Source organism: Poecilia formosa, unplaced genomic scaffold, assembly GCF_000485575.1.
Source record: "Poecilia formosa unplaced genomic scaffold, Poecilia_formosa-5.1.2 Scaffold676, whole genome shotgun sequence".
Taxonomy (NCBI): domain Eukaryota; kingdom Metazoa; phylum Chordata; class Actinopteri; order Cyprinodontiformes; family Poeciliidae; genus Poecilia; species Poecilia formosa.
This window is the reverse complement of record NW_006800615.1, coordinates 94,360-111,228: the sequence shown is the minus strand read 5'-3', so window position 1 is coordinate 111,228 and position 16,869 is coordinate 94,360. Positions and strand designations below refer to the sequence as shown.

At 38.8% G+C, this 16,869-nt stretch overlaps 1 protein-coding gene across 2 annotated transcripts in view; it reads right to left on the bottom strand.

Moving 5' to 3' along the window:
- Window positions 1-16,869, bottom strand: part of LOC103130789 (voltage-dependent T-type calcium channel subunit alpha-1G-like) — a 166,375-nt gene that overhangs the window by 62,659 nt on the left and 86,847 nt on the right. For both annotated transcript variants that reach the window (XM_016666184.1, XM_007542289.2), the window contains exon 9: window positions 13,754-14,339. In XM_016666184.1, coding sequence (XP_016521670.1) covers window positions 13,754-14,339 — 586 coding nt within the window. The remainder of the gene's footprint in view (window positions 1-13,753; window positions 14,340-16,869) is intronic.

Sequence of the window (16,869 nt, the reverse complement as noted above, 5' to 3'; positions counted from 1 at the left end):
TAGGAGAAATGCTGCCGTACTCCAGGCATTCCCCCAGTCATTTTAAGGATGCTTATTGGTTCCCCAAAAACGATAAAAAGTCTATCATCAATCAATAAAATCCCCACGGGCCAATCTTGGATTGGACTTTATGCCGCTGAGACTTAGCTTTTGTCAACAACTCAGAGGCGGAAGTGAGAGCTCCGCGCAACGCAAATGAAGTCCCGGCCAGAACACGGTGCGCTAACTAATAAAACATAAATTAACGAAGCTTCGAGGCAGGTAAATTTTCCTCGAGGAATTTTAGTAATCGAGGTACTCGAATCATTCGAGGAATCGTTTCAGCCCTAATTCACTCAAATCATCTGAGAAGTCAGACACATTTTTATTCTCTGAATTAACTGTTGTATATGCAGAACATGTTGCACAGAGTAAAACTCATTCTTATTTATTTGAGTTACAGAAACTTGCAAAGCTTTCTGGCATGGATTTTGCAGAGGTGTTAAAATCCACGATGACTCCGATTGGACAATCGGTTGCTGAACTTCACTCAGCTGCTAAGATGGAGGATCCTGATGAGAAGTCTGAGGTTATGGCAGCATCTGCAGACCCAACAATGAAGAAAGAGCCAACATTGTCAACTGGCACTAATCCTACAGTTCCCAGACCGAGAAGTGAGCAGCAACCTACCTCACGACGGAGACCTGGAGACCTTCTCTTCACGATGATGACATCCAACCACCTGAAGTCCAGCACTACATGGTGGAACACATTATGAAGACTAAGGAAAGTGCTTACAATCTACAGAGGCTCCGAGTGTTTTCTGGACGGCTGCCTAGACCAGCACATGAAGCAGACTACGAGACCTGGCATTCAGGAGTGGATCTGCTATTAAAAGACCCATAAGTTTCTGAGCTTCAGCGGTCAAGGAGGATCGTGGAGAGTTTACTTCCCCCAGCCGCTGATATACTGAAGCATTTAAGTTCAGATACTCCACCTACTGTGTATCTGAACATATTAGATTCAGCATATGGCGCAGTCCAAGATGGAGAAGAGTTTCATGGACACTTTTCAAGATGCAGGGGAGAAGCCATCTTCATACCTCCAGCGGCTGCAGGTAGCATTAAACTTAGCCCTGAAACGAGGTGGTGTTTTAGCCAAGGATGTAAACCGGCACCTCATAAGCCAGTTCTGTAGGGGTTGTTGGGACAATACTTTGATTGCTGAACTCCAATTAAAACAAAAGAAATTGGTCCCACCTAGTTTCTCTGAACTGCTACTACTTCTACATACTGAAGAGGACAGAGAGGCAGCTAAAACTTCCCGGATGACAACATCTGGGTGATGGTGGAGCAGTTGCTGCCTTAATCAAACTGACTCAGCAGCTAGCAGAACAACTGGCAGATGTACAGCGGCAGCTGGCTAAGCTAACATCCACCACCACCCAGCCCAGGACTACATCACAACCTAAGGTAACGTACAGTAAGCAGAGAGTAAAAGGGGTCAATACAGTGACATCCCAACAGTCCCCACCAGTCTATGTTAAACCTGGTTATTGTTTCAGGTGTGGTGAAAATGGTCATATTAAGCCACAATGTAATAATGAACCAAACCCTGCTCTTGTTGCCAGAAAAAGGAAACATTTTGCTCAGCGACAGCAGAACATCTTTCAGAAGAAGTTAAACTAGGCATGGTTCCTGTTGTGGGACAAATTGAACCAGCCAAACTGGGATAAGAAAAGACTTATTAAAGTCTTTTCTTTAATTCTTTCCTTTAATAAGTCTTTACTTATTAAAGGAAAGACTGTTAATGTGCAAGGCTGCAAGCCCAAGTTAAAAAACTACCCACTCAACTACCCAAAGGCTTGAATGGATCAAAGTGTGCTGATGTTGTTGACATTTCTGATCATGTGTGTAACTGCCTTCTAGACTTCTAGACGCTGGTTCACAGGTGACAACTATTCCAGTTTCTTTCTATAATGATAATCAAAGCAACCAACCTATAATGCCTCTGGATAATTTGTTACAGGTTGAAGGTAACAACCTGACAGTCTGTTCAGTATCTGGGATACATGGAGCTGGTCACATTCCCTGAAGACTTCATAGGAGTAAATATAGAGGTACCAACGCTCGCTCTTGTGGTCCCAGATACTAGTCCTGATAGGCCATCTAATGTACTTATTGGCATGAACACACTGGAGCCATTGTATGAACAACATCTTAGCAGTGACCATGTACATTTTCAACCCTTGGCCCAAGGGTATCGAGTGATCCTGAAGCTGCTACAGTTAAGGCATCAGCAAAATCAATCAGGAAATGCAGGAACTGTCAGGCTGTTAAGCACCACTCCAGTCCTTATTCCACCTGGCCAAACCATTGTCCTGGAGGGTTCTGTTAAAATCACCCCTCCATTTGCAGATAAGTGGGCCATTGTTGAACACCCTAGCTCACCTTTACCAGGGGGTTTATGCGTTCAGAGTTGTCTAATTACACTGCCACAGCATCCACCATATAAAGTCCCAGAAGTCCCAGTGATCATGAAAAATGAATCGGAGCAAGAGGTGTCCATGTCACCTTTAACCATTATACCCTACTGTTTTGTCGCAACAAACCACATCTCAAACTTCACAACAAACCACTTTGGAGTTTAACTTTGGAGACTCTCCCATTCCACCTGAGTGGAAGGAACATATTAACAAAATGAACAGCATGCCTGAAGTATTCTCTCATCATGATATGGATTTTGGCTGTACAGATGCAGTTAAATATACCATTAAACTTAATGATGAAACGCCTTTTAAACACAGAGCAAGGCCAATCCATCCCCAAGATCTGGAGGCAGTCCATGAACATCTTAGGGACCTGCTCAAAGCTGGCATCATAAGAGAGTCTAAATCACCATTTTCCTCTCCAATAGTTGTTGTTCGGAAACGTCATGGTTCCGTCCGGCTATGCATAGATTACAGGAAACTGAATCTTCAAACTATCAAAGATGCATATGCCCTTCCTAATTTGGAAGAATCTTTTTGTGCTTTGACAGGGTCCAAATGGTTTACTGTGTTGGATTTAAAATCTGGCTATTATCAAATAGAGATGGCAGAAGAAGGTAAGGCTAAAACAGCTTTTGTAACTCCCCTTGGATTTTGGGAGTGGAACAGGATGCCGCAAGGAATTACAAATGCACCTAGCACGTTTCAGCGGCTAATGGAGAGGTGCATGGGAGATCTGCGTCTTAACGAAGTCCTTGTCTTCCTTGATATCATCATCTTTTCTGCCACTCTGGAAGAACATGAGGAACGGCTGCTGCGTGTGCTCTCCCGGTTGAAGCAGTTTGGACTAAAGCTCTCTCCAGAGAAATGTAAGTTCTTTCAGTCTTCTGTACGTTATTTGGGACACATTGTCTCTGAAAAAGGAGTTGAAACTAATCCAGAAAAGATTGATTCATTAAAATCCTTGCCAGTCCCCCGCAACCTTAAAGAGTTGCAATCTTTTCTTGGTTTTGCTGGATATTACAGAAAATCTATGCAAATGTTTCAGCCAAACGTTCTAGCAATCCAGTTATTCTTGAGAATAGGGACAAAATGGGTTTTAATTTTCCCATATATTTTTTTTATTTCTCAACCTTATGTATGCAAATATGACAAATCAGATCCATCAAATCTTTACATTAAACCAAAATTAAGCTTTTATTTCACAAAATTTCATCAAAGTTTTGTAAATTGTCAGTTATGGCGTTGACACATCTTGGTTGTGACGAACAACTTCGGAATAAAACAGAAGAAAAAAAACTAAAGAATAACTTAAGCTAACTAGCCTCTTAGCAAAGGAAGAGAAAGGAAGTGGTCATGGGGTCCTCAGAAGTTCTGGTGCCCCTCAATAATGCCTGATTTTTTTTTATATTCTTTTTATGTCTGACGGTGTTCACAAAAACTAGGGACAAATTTCAATGGAGTTGGAAAATATATAAAAATTATTTTTAATTCAATTTATTGATACTTTTATAATTATTTATATGACTACTTATACATAATTGTCATAATATATAATGTTAGTATTTCTATAATTGTGTTAAACAATTATAATGTGTTGAATTCTGCTCTGGGACAAGGGATTTTACAGGCATCATCCACCAACTACAATGATTAAAATAAAAAAATATTCAGCAAATACCTGGAAAATATACATTGTTGTGCTCACATGACCCAGGTTAGTTTAGTCACATATTTGAAAAAAATATATTTTGTGTATATTCAAATTTTATGCTTTATCCATAGGACCTGTTTTGTCCCTATTCTCAAGAATCACTGATGATCACAGTTTGTCAAGTGGGAACTGGTGAGTGTTGTTCGGGAGCTAGTATGCTATCACTAGCCTCCCTAGCCTGTTTGACCTCAGTCATACACTGATCTAAGTACATTTCATCATTTAGATGAAACATTTAAATTGAGATTCTTTACTTTATAAGACACTATCACTGTGTAAAGAGAAATTGAGTATTTGAATAAGTTTAATTACTGTTATGTAAACTATTGTAAGATAAGACATGTGGAATTGATAATTTAGGCCTGTTTATACAGACCAGGTTTGTTGCAGATTCCCATTCAAGGATTCTACTTCAAGATCTAGGATAAATCCTAGATTGTCTGGTATTATANGATCTAGGATAAATCCTAGATTGTCTGGTATTATAACGTCCAGACTGGCAAGCTAACCCACAGCAGATCACAGAAATACCACACCCTATCAACTTTCTATCACAGAGGAACTTCTTCCGAATTGGTAGGAGACATTCAGCCAAAAATCTTCACTCTGGATTGGAACCTGCTGAAAAGAACTGGGTTATTTATTTATTTTTTTTTGTTCATAGGGTAGGGTTAGGGTTAGGGTAATCCTAACCCTATCTCATGTTAGGACATAGCAAAAGATAATAAAAAAAAAAATTTAAGTTACATCTTGTAGCTTTAAGCAGCTGTTTGGTGTGAGAGTTCACTGTCTGGTGGAAGTTAAATGGCACTCCATCCGTGAAATATTACTACCCGTAGAGGCGGTTCAACAACGAGAGCAGAACCAGCATCTTCCACAGCAAGCTCGAAGACTTAAATTATTTTTCGGGTTATTTGTTCAGCTTTCTGACCGTGATGCTAATCTGGATGAGTTTTGTTAGCTGTGCGCTGCCCTACCTTCTGTCTGATCGCTCCAGATGTTTTTTTTTTCCTGCAGTGAGCCTCGACATAGTCGTACTCTGTCAAGTGCTTGTTTCTTGACCTGTTAGGCCCTGAGGGGGCGGGGGAATGAATTTCCGCATGACAAAACATACAAAAATAAATCAATAATAGCCTCACAGTTATCAGATTAAAGTGCAAACTTTTGGTACCTCTGTAAAGGTAAGACAACAAAGAATGGTTTCCTGGGGTCAGCACCAGGAAAATGCTACGTAGTCACATTTTATTCAAGCTGCAGTACAAGCCGAGTGCATCTTTTACCCTGCCTGAATTATTAGTGATAGAATATAAGAAATTTAGCTTACTTTTCCACCTCGCCAAAAGTTTTTTTTATAAATAAGTATTGAAAAACATCACTAAAATATTATTTTTAAACACAAAAAAGTAGTTTAGACTTTTAAATCTACATGTTGTGTAAAAGTTCACCAAATTTGGACTCAATCAGTTGAAATTCAGATTTTTAAGAATTTTTTACCAAGAAATTTCCCACACGGAGAGGTAATTTTGGCACATTTCTAAATATCTGTGACACGTGTTTTCACATCATAACTGGGAATCTGTTCAAATTAAATGGGTGATTACAACTGAATGACACTTTCTACATATAACAAACTTTGGTCAGGATATTTACCCCATATATATGCAAACTGTACCATTGTGCATTGTGTAATATACATAATAATGAACTGACAGCTCTTTCTACGACTCCAAGCGGGACATTGTGACGAAATCACGCACTACTCAGAGACTAAATTGCAGAAAGATGTTTCCCTACCCTCTCAAAACTGAACATTCCTCGCTCTAAAGTAATAAAATTATATAAATAAAATGATCACAATGTAAAATGCCACTTTTATCAGTTCCCAAAGCCTGGGTTTTCTACACAAAGCCATGTTGGAGAAATACCCCTACCGTACTATTTTTGCTTTTAGCTGCCACACACGAAACAGGAAGAGAGGGGAGGGTAATCAGCTTGGCTCGAGTGATCTTTGAAGCAGGAAAGCGCCGTTGTTCTATCAGATAGCCATACGCTGTCAGGATAGCATACATGCAGTTAGTACGCATGCCCGCGCATGCGCATTAAGAAGTCCGACCGTCAGTGGAGTTGTCAGTTCAGCATACGCAACAAATTGTTTATAATATGATAACTAGATAGATATACATGCATTGTCGTCGTTTCAAAGTGTATTTAAAGCAGGTCTGGTTCCAGCTGCAGTCAACTACAACACACNATTTATCAAAATCAATTGTATTATAGGTTCACATTTATTTTCTTTATTCAGAAATTACAATTAAAATATAATGAAAAGTCATAAATGTTGTCTTTGGTGATTGTTTAAATTCCAAATATATTCACGTTTATATGTGAGTAGGTCGATGATGAACATTAGCTAAAAATACTTTGTGGAACGGCATTTTCTGAAGTTTGGTCCATTCATTTGTATTAGCTTACTGGCAGAGATGCCACATTCCATATGGCGGACGCAATTACGTATCGCTGCAACGGGCCGACCCGCTCCATGAGGCGTCTATGTATTAATGTTTATGGTCAGGATAGCATACATGCAGTGAGTACCATGCCTGCGCATGCGCATTAAGAAGTCCGACCGTCAGTGGAGTTGTCAGTTCAGTATACGCAACAAGTTATGACGAAAATAAGTCATTAAATTGTTTGTAATATGATAACTAGATAGATATACATGCATTGTCGTCGTTTCAAAGTGTATTTAAAGCAGGTCTGACTCCAGCTGCAGTCAACTACAACACACGCCCGTGTAAAACTCATTAACCTACTTAACCGCTAAGTCAGGATGCCATACAGCTGTTCATAACAAAGTGCATGATGATCTACGTCATGATTCTATGTTGCTGATTAAATAAAATCATATGGTAAAGACAGCGTATACATGTCTGTATACGCTCTCTTGTTGACAGCGTATACAGCGTATGACTATCTGACAAAGTATGCTGATCTGACAGAACACCCTCGTTAGCACCTCATTCAGAGCTGCTAAAAACTCATTCAGAAATGAATGAGTTTGGGAGGGGGTTTCAGGTGAATTTCGACCCTGAAGTGAGGTTACAAAGCCAATATAGTCAAGTATCTAAAGTTAAGAGTCTTCTGTGTCAAGTCATACCGAACATTTTCGGTCAGCCGACCGAAAATTAGCTTTTTACACGCGTGTTTGATGACAGGGTATTTAAATGGACACACCCCTTTAAATCCGTCACCTGATTTTAATTAGCCGTAAAACCATAACATTTTGGGCAAAACTGGTATGGGGGACAGTTTTCGAATGATGAAAGCCTTCTTTAGCTGACAATAAAAAAAAAGTCACGTGTAGCGGTTGTTTACGGAGCTAACCGAAGTCGCTCGAAAAAGTGATCCTTCACAAGGAATCTTGGGCTTAACAGGTTTTAAATGTCATACTAAATTTGCTGTGTTGAGGCATTTTGACGTGCTTCACCGCCGATATATTTTTCCATCGCAACACGCAAACATCCCCATTCATTCTGAATGTTGAAGTTCCTCACCACATTACTTAGGATTTGTTGCTGCGTGCTTGCGCAGTGTGAAGGAAAGAGGAGGTAGCTGCACAGCTGTGGAGTGAGATACAGGTGATTGGTTTTGGTAATTGGCAACAAGAGACAGTGATTGTCACAAACGTTCACAAACGTTTTCACTGAAATGGATTTGGCCGATTTTGATCGGTGGATGATCGATCGGCACACCTCTACCCTAAACCCACAGTGGTGAGTTTGGCCCTTTTCCCATGATCAGAACATTAAATGTTGGAACACACACATGACTTGTTAAAGATGATTAACAATTATATTCATAGATCTGTTTATTACCATTCAGTAATTTGGAGGAGACCGATGTCAAGCTCCAACATTTCACCTTCAGACCCTCCCTCCAAGTGAACTGAAATTTAGAAGTGAACTGAAGTTTAAACTGAAGTTTTTCCTATTCTAATCACCATTAGAATAGGTGATTAGAACTTCTTGCAGAGTTTTCGTTATCTGCAGTGGGTTCTGGATAAAGAGGGTCTGATGAAAGAGACCTGAAGAACCTGAAGTTCCTTACAGAAGAGGAGAAGCTGCAGATGTTTTTTTTTTTTTTTTTGTCAACTGCTTAACTGACAAAAAAGATCTGGGTTAAGGTTAACTAAGCAATTACTTAATTCCTTAATTAAGCAATTGTTGCCTAATTTATTTAAAAACTTACCCAGGATTGTAGATTAATAATATAAATACAAAAATAGATAATAATGAAATGCTATTGAAAACAGCATTTAAATATTATGAAATGCTACTCGATAGTCAATATTGACTATTGTAACAGTCAATATGTTTTAATTTTAATTGCAGCAATAGGGATAATTTTGTCTATCTTTTAAATGAAAGCAATTGGATCAAAATATACATTTTTGATTTACATTTTTGTGCAAATAATCTAAAACTGTGAAAATGTTGTTTACATTATCATAAAATAATAATCTCATACTGGCCCATGCCTACTTGATTACCAGGAGATAATATATATATTATGCATGGAAAAAATTAAAAATTTCACACAGAAAGGTTAAAACTTTAGTATGTAGCTTTTACAAAAATGTTTTTCCATATTTATTAAGACTGTCGTCATGTCATGACCATTTGTTTGTTTTGTGATGTGTATGTTTGATATGTGACATAATGATAATTTTAACAAATAAGAAAAAAACATGTTTATTAAAGTTACATCCTGCAACTTCGAGACAAACCCAGGACCTTCTACCTGAGACAACCTGAGAGTTATCGTGCAACCTAAATTCAAACAGCAACCAGAGTGATCTAGAAACCAGTAATAAGAACCTATAAAATAAGAATATTGAAATTTGCTATCATTATCTCAAACAAAAATAGATGAATATGAGTTAAGTAACTGGTTTGAATCTTACATAAAGAACAGGGATTCCTTTGTTTCAACTGGAAACTTCTCATCAAAGAGGTCAAAGGTCACATGTGGGGTACCCCAAGGTTCAATCCGATGACCCCTCTTATTCAATATTGAAATGCTCCCACTGGTTGAGATTATATCAGGAAATAAGATTAGCTACCATAACTATGCAGATGATACTCAGCTCTACATCACGATGTCACCAGGTGACTCTGAACCCATCCAATCACTGAATAGATGCTTAGAACAGATCAATGTGTGGATGTGCCAAAACTTTCTCCAGCTGAACAGAAACAAAACTGAAGTCATTATCTTTGGACCTAAAGAGGAGCGAACTAGAGTCAACGCACAGCTTCAGTTATTACAACTAAAACCAGCGATCAGCCTGAAAACTGATGTACAGAGTGATGTACTCTGACCTGAACATTCAGAGCCACATAAAGACAGTTACAAAGTCGGCCTTCTATCACCTGAAGACTTATGTCTCAGCAAGATCTAGAGCAACTCATCCATGTGTTTATCTTTAGTCGCATTGATTCAGGTCTGTCCAACAAATCAATCAAACATCTGCAGCTGATCCAGAACGTTGCTGCTCGCGTTCTCACTAAAACCAGGAAGACAGAGCACATAACAGTTTTAAAGTTACTACACTGGCTCCCTGTAGCTCAGAGAATAGACTTTAAAATACTGTTGTTAGTTTATAAATCACTGAATGGCTTAGCACCACAATACATTAAAGATCTGTTGTTGTATCAACTTTCCAGACCTCTCAGGTCTTCTGGTTCTGCTCTGCAACCCCAGAACCAGAACCAAATGAGGAGAAGCAGTATTCAGCTTCTATACACCACAAATTTGGAACAAACTTCCAGAAAACTGTAAAACAGCTAAAAGAAAAGACAAGCCAAAAGAGAACTAGAATTAAACATCTTACAGCTATTTAAAGAAGAAGGTGAAGAATACAGGAAAAACTTAAAACAGCAGCTTGTTGAGCTTAAACATAATTATGAAAAACCCAAAGATGGTCAAATGAACCCTGCTGGCTTATATCCAGCCCTGACAGGAGTCCTGAATGTTACAGGTGATTTCGGATACAGGAATGATGATCAATTTATGGACTTTAGACAAAGTAACCCTGACCCACCGCAAAAGAATGAGCCGGAAGCTCTATCAGATAAATCATCAACAGTGCACGCACCACTATCAACAGTAGTTCAAACACCAGCTCCACCCAGAGGTGCACCACAGACAAGCGCAAGCTCTACAGACAGTAGCGCGATTAATAAGCACTCAAAAAGCATGCAACCNAATGAGGTTACAAAGCCAATATAGTCAAGTATCTAAAGTTAAGAGTCTTCTGTGTCAAGTCATACCGAACATTTTCGGTCAGCCGACCGAAAATTCGCTTTTTACACGCGTGTTTGATGACAGGGTATTTAAATGGACACGCCCCTTTAAATCCGTCACCTGATTTTAATTAGCCGTAAAACCATAACATTTTGGGCAAAACTGGTATGTGGGACAGTTTTTGAATGATGAAAGCCTTCTTTAGCTGACAATAAAAAAAAAGTTACGTGCAGCGGTTGTAGATGAATATGAGTTAAGTAACTGGTTTGAATCTTACATAAAGAACAGGGATTCCTTTGTTTCAACTGGAAACTTCTCATCAAAGAGATCAAAGGTCACATGTGGGGTACCCCAAGGTTCAATCCGAGGACCCCTCTTATTCAATATTTAAATGCTCCCACTGGTTGAGATTATAACAGGAAATAAGATCAGCTACCATAACTATGCAGATGATACACAGCTCTACATCACATGTCACCAGGTGACTCTGAACCCATCCAATCACTGAATAGATGCTTAGAACAGATAAATGTGTGGATGTGCCAAAACTTTCTCCAGGTGAACAGAAACAAAACTGAAGTTATCTTTGGACCTAAAGAGGAGCGATCTAGAATCAATGCACAGCTTCAGTTATTACAACTAAAACCAGCAATCAGCCCGAAACCTGGGAGTAGTGATGGACTCTGACCTGAACCTTCAGAGCCACATAAAGACAGTCACAAAGTCAGCCTTCTATCACCTGAAGACTTATGTCTCAGCAAGATCTAGAGAAACTCATCCATGTGTTTATCTTTAGTCGCATTGATTCAGGTCTGTCCAACAAATCAATCAAACAGCTGCAGCTGATCCAGAACGTTGCTGCTCGCGTTCTCACTAAAACCAGGAAGACAGAGCACATAGCAGTTTTAAAGTTACTACACTGGCTCCCTGTAGCTCAAAGAATAGACTTTAAAATACTGTTGTTAGTTTATAAATCACTGAATGGCTTAGCACCACAATACATTAAAGATCTGCTGTTGTTGTATCAACCTTCCAGACCTCTCAGGTCTTCTGGTTCTGCTCTGCATCCCCAGAACCAGAACCAAACATAGAGAAGCAGCATTCAGTTTCTATGCACCACAAATTTGGAACAAACTTCCAGAAAACTGTAAAACAGCTGAAAGAAAAGACAAGCCAAAAGAGAACTAGAATTAAACATTTTACAGCTATTTAAGGAAGAAGGTGAAGAATACAGGAAAAACTTAAAACAGCAGCTTGTTGAGCTTAAACATAATTATGAAAAACCCAAAGATGATCAAATGAACCCTGCTGGGTTGTATCCAGCCCTGACAGGAGTCCTGAATATTACAGGTGATTTCGGATACAGGAATGATGATCAATTTATGGGCTTTAGACAAAGTAACCCTGACCCACCGCAAAAGAATGAGCCGGAAGCTCAATCAGATAAATCATCAACAGTGGTTCAAACACCAGCTCCACCCAGAGGTGCACCACAGACAAGCGCAAGCTCTACAGACAGTAGCGCGATTAATAAGCACTCAAAAAGCATGCAACCAACGACGTCATATACAAATGCGGATGGCTACAAGCCAGCTGGCAGATATGAGGAAATGGATCTTGGGGACTGTATACAGATGGATGACCAAGGACGGTAAACATCAGACGGACTAAGCACATGGCCGCCCAGACCAGTGAACTGACCACTTCATGACCAATTCAAAGGACTGCTGAGCTCAAGGACAATTGATGCCTGAACTAAAAGTGCTTATGGGATGTTGAAAAATCTAGAAGATTCAAGGGAAATGAAACCGAACTGGGTTGGAATGTGTGAGACATTATGAGCGAGTATGAATAAGAGAGTGAGTATGAATGACAATGTGAGCGTAAGAGTGCGTGGATGAGCACAAGCATTAAGCGACAAATACTTTTATTATGATTAGTATTTCAATCACACGATCACTCTGATTGTATGTGCGTTATGGACATTTCCTCATCATTTGTCATCAAGATTATGTATCAGTGTTGAAGTATTAGCTATTATCATGAATATCTATGATTTGGGTCACTGTGGATCCATGATTGTATTACATTTGTGCCAGATTATGGGATACTGGCGGTCGCCCATGGCGAGCGGGACCATAAGGTAGTTTTTTCGCTAGAAATAACACAAAGCAACAAAAAGGACAACAGGGTTTTTCAATCTTATACAAATGGAAGAACAATCATGGAAGCAATGACCAAGTGTCATTGTATTGGAATTATTATATTAGTTACAGTTACTCATGAAAACATTGTTTACCCCCACTATTCATTTATTTCACTTTAAGTGACCTTTATATGTATTTCTAAGGTTTATACACAGAATTATGTTCACAGGAAGCCATGTAAACTTAGGACAGCAATTAACAAAAACACCTGCTAAGGTTAATTAGGATTCCACTTGAAAGCGGAATGGGGGGATTATGTAAGAGCGGAAATACTATTTAAGGAGTTGTTTTTGTGAAAGGATTTTGGCGCCTCTCTAGGTCAAACTGACCTGACTCCTTTCCTTCCATTTGCGTGCAAAGCGCAAATGGAACCAAAAACTGACTTGGAAAGGACAGGTGTTTGGACAGATGAGACATAAATTGTCCTATTCAGCAATTCTGAAATGGAACAGATGTTGAGTTCATGAGGTCTCAAATATTTTAAAGGTCGTCCAATACACACTTAGTATAAGGCACGCCAGAATCTTTACGCAAATCAAGAGTAGCAACGCCATTGGTTGAAACTCTCCAACTCACATCAGTGAAGATGAGAGTGCATAAAAAAGGGTGATATTAAGAATACGCAGAGATTTTTTGTTGAGACTTTGGAAGATTTTTGAGCATTGAACTGATGAAACTGCAATGAGGAATCCGTGGTAGTGTAATAAATCTCCGGCTTGTCTATGGCCTAGCAGCAAGAACTATGTCTCCATGCGTTATTTCTTTTACTTATATATTTAAGAGTTTAGCCACCTTTCAGTTCTCCAATAGACTCGGCAGGAACTTTAATGTTTTTGATTGTTGATTCAGTGTTGCATAACTGTGTTTTTGTGTTTAATGATGTAAAGCACTTTGAAATGCCTTGCTCCTGAAATGTGTTATACAAAAATAATTTGATTGATTAAATAAATTATTGGTATAAACATTCTTTCTTTTGAAATCCTCCACCTGCACTTCTGTAACTCCCTCAGTATCATGTGGGAGCTCTCAAACACAAAAATACACACTCAACCAACTCACCACACTCGAGCACCAGCTGTGGCAGTCTGTTGATAGTATCCATAGCAACTGTCCTCTTCTGGTCCCGGTCCTTTTCATCCAGGTGACTGAGAAGGGGCGATATGAAGGGATAATTAAAGCTGGTCCCTCTGTTGCTGACGGCCAGCTGTGGTTGAAGCTGCTGCAGCTGATGATGATGATAGTGATGCTGCTGGTGATGGAGATGATAAACTTGATGAAGGTGTGATAAGTCATTGGGGGCATGGCCTGAGTGCCGGTTGGCGAGTCCATTCATCTCCCCAACTCCGCTCCCTCGAGCCGACCCGGCCCCTTTCTGGCAGATGCAAGAGCAGCGGAGACGCAGGCGAATCCAAGCACTCCAGCGTAACAGCCGGCGCCATGCCTTCCGACCCAGGTGGGCCAAGTACCGGATGATCTCCTCATAGCAACTCCCAGGCTGACTGTCGCTGGCCAGTGTGGAAGCTGATTGGTGGAGCTGCTGGGCGCGCTGCTCTGATTTCATTAAGGCATGTTCTCTCTGTTTTGTTTCAGAAAACTGGGTAGCGATGACAACCAGGCACAGGTTGATCATAAAGAAGGAGCCAACCTGCACAGTAAAAAAGCCTGTGTTAATTTAACGCGCACTATGGCTGTAGTGAGACAATAACCTCACAATATGATACGATACACAATATTCTGCTCACTATACAATATATATCACGATATTCGGCAAATGTTATGTTTCGATACGCTTTTGAGATTTTCTGAAATATTTTAGAGGGACAGAGTGATTTTGGTGACATTTTCTGACTATTCTATAGACTTGGATTGTATTAACTTAACAATTTAACTGAAAACTGATTAAAATCACCAACTATACAATACCTGGCTCTGATTGGACAGAGACTTAGAGTCTACAGCTCAACAAATGAATCAAAGATGCAGTGAGAAAATTAGTTTCTGTCATTTAATTCATGTGAATTTGACATAAAACTGAAAGTTTCAACAGTGATCCGGGAGCCGAGTGGGGAGATTATCAGCCTCTGTAGACTCTCAATATGCAAATGATTGCACTTATTTTATTCTGTTGGACATACTGGGATTGCATTTTGGACCTTGATTCACAGAAAAACATAAAAACAGATTTCAAAAATTGTTTTCATTGTGAAACCCTCAAATATTCATAACAAATGGTTTTTATAATCTAGGATGAGAATATATACTGTACATTGCTTAAACTGATGTAAAAAGTTGAAAGCAACATAGTTTTACAACATTATTAGCATGAAAATGCAACCACTAAGCTAAAAACAAATTAATAAGTGGATGCCACAGATTGTTCCAATATCCAAACTGTGCATTAATTTTGCGATCTCACTGCTTTTGCCGCTACTCCATTCCTGCTTATATTGGTGTTAAATTTGTTAAAAGTAATACCTACTCCTAAGGAGAGAGATCAATCAACTTGACAGTCATGTTTTTGGACTGTGGGAGGAAGCCGGAGTGCCTGGAGAGAACCCACGCATGCACTGAGAGTACATCCAAATGCCACACCCAGACCAGGAGTCAAACCCAGGACCTTCTTGCTGCTAGGCAGCAGTGCTACCAACTGGCTATTTGGCTATTCAATACATTTGACTCAAATCGAATTAAGAAGGTGAATCTTTTGTTTTGTGGGTAATTTCACAAAAAATTGCACAGATTTCTCAAGATGACAACTTGTACGAGGAAATTAAAAAGAAATCCCCACATCCTGTTTTAGGCTTAAAATTAGCACACTCTAAAAAGAAATGAGTTGTGAACCAACTTAATTGAATTGCTTAATTTGGTAACAAGTAATTAAATTAAGCTTATCCAACTCAATTTAATAAAATTTCTTTTAAACTGAATTCATTAAGTCTGTTAAAATGACAAATTTAAAGGGATCCTCAATTAGTTAAAAAAAATAGACCTTATTTAGGAAATATTTATTTTAGATGTAAAAATAATACATATACATAATATATAATTTTTAATAAAATATTTTCACAGGAATGTTGCCTTGTTGTTCACACTGCAATGCATTCTGGGTAAATGACGTGTAATGGTCCAACTACCTGACTCCCTCCATTCAAAACAGTGATGAGTAACGTTATTAAGCCTTTTTAATTTGAACTGGAGCGCATTGAAACCAATCAGAATATAGAAAAAACAAGAGAATAACATTGATGAAGAGGACCAAACAGAGGAAGAGGAGGGTGATTCTCTGAATTTGGTACATTTTGGGGTCTCGGGTTATATACCACAATATACACCACAAAAAATTGTGTTTTTGAACACTGCATCCATTGAAGGACTCTTTGAACTTCCAAGAAAATATGTTTCCCCACTTTATGCATGAAATCCCAAACATGATTATGAATTTCTTTGTTATTTAGGTTGCTTTAAATTCAACCCCATAACATGACAATTTCATTCCACTAAGAGTATATAATTCTATAACATAATTAAACTAATTGTTCCAGTTCCTTTGTATTGTTAAGAGAATAAAATAATTAACTTTTGGCTCGTTATATTCTCGTGTTCCCGGATTCAATGATTCCATGCGTGGAAACAAAAGCCACACAGAGATGACAGTAAGCGCTCCACGTGCTACATTTTCAGAGTTTATTCTAACATTTAAAAGTATAAAATCATATTGACAACACAGACAGTCCAAACACATTAAAACAGACATTCATTTACCTGAGACAAATGGAAAAGAAGAAGAAAGAAAGAAAGAAAAGCAAAGACGTCTTTGGAGAGTTGCAAATGTGATTTGTTACTCCTGTGTACAAACTTTTATAGTAAAGGCGTATTTTTGTCTTTAATTTATTCAAATAAGGCGTACCTTTGCTCATCCAACCAGGAGCTGTCTCTGACCCTCTTTAAAGTTGGGTGATTCTTTTTTTGCGGCAACATTCCATGTCCCCATGTTTTGTTTACAATTATTTTTTGTAAAATGTGCCAAATATTTACAACAAAGTATTTTAATTAAAATACTTTGTTGTAAATATTATATTTATTCAAATATAAATGAAATGCCTTTTAAATATTATTTTGTTCTCTACACACCTTTTTGGTGACCAACATGCTCAATTTCATTGTGTCCCCAGAGC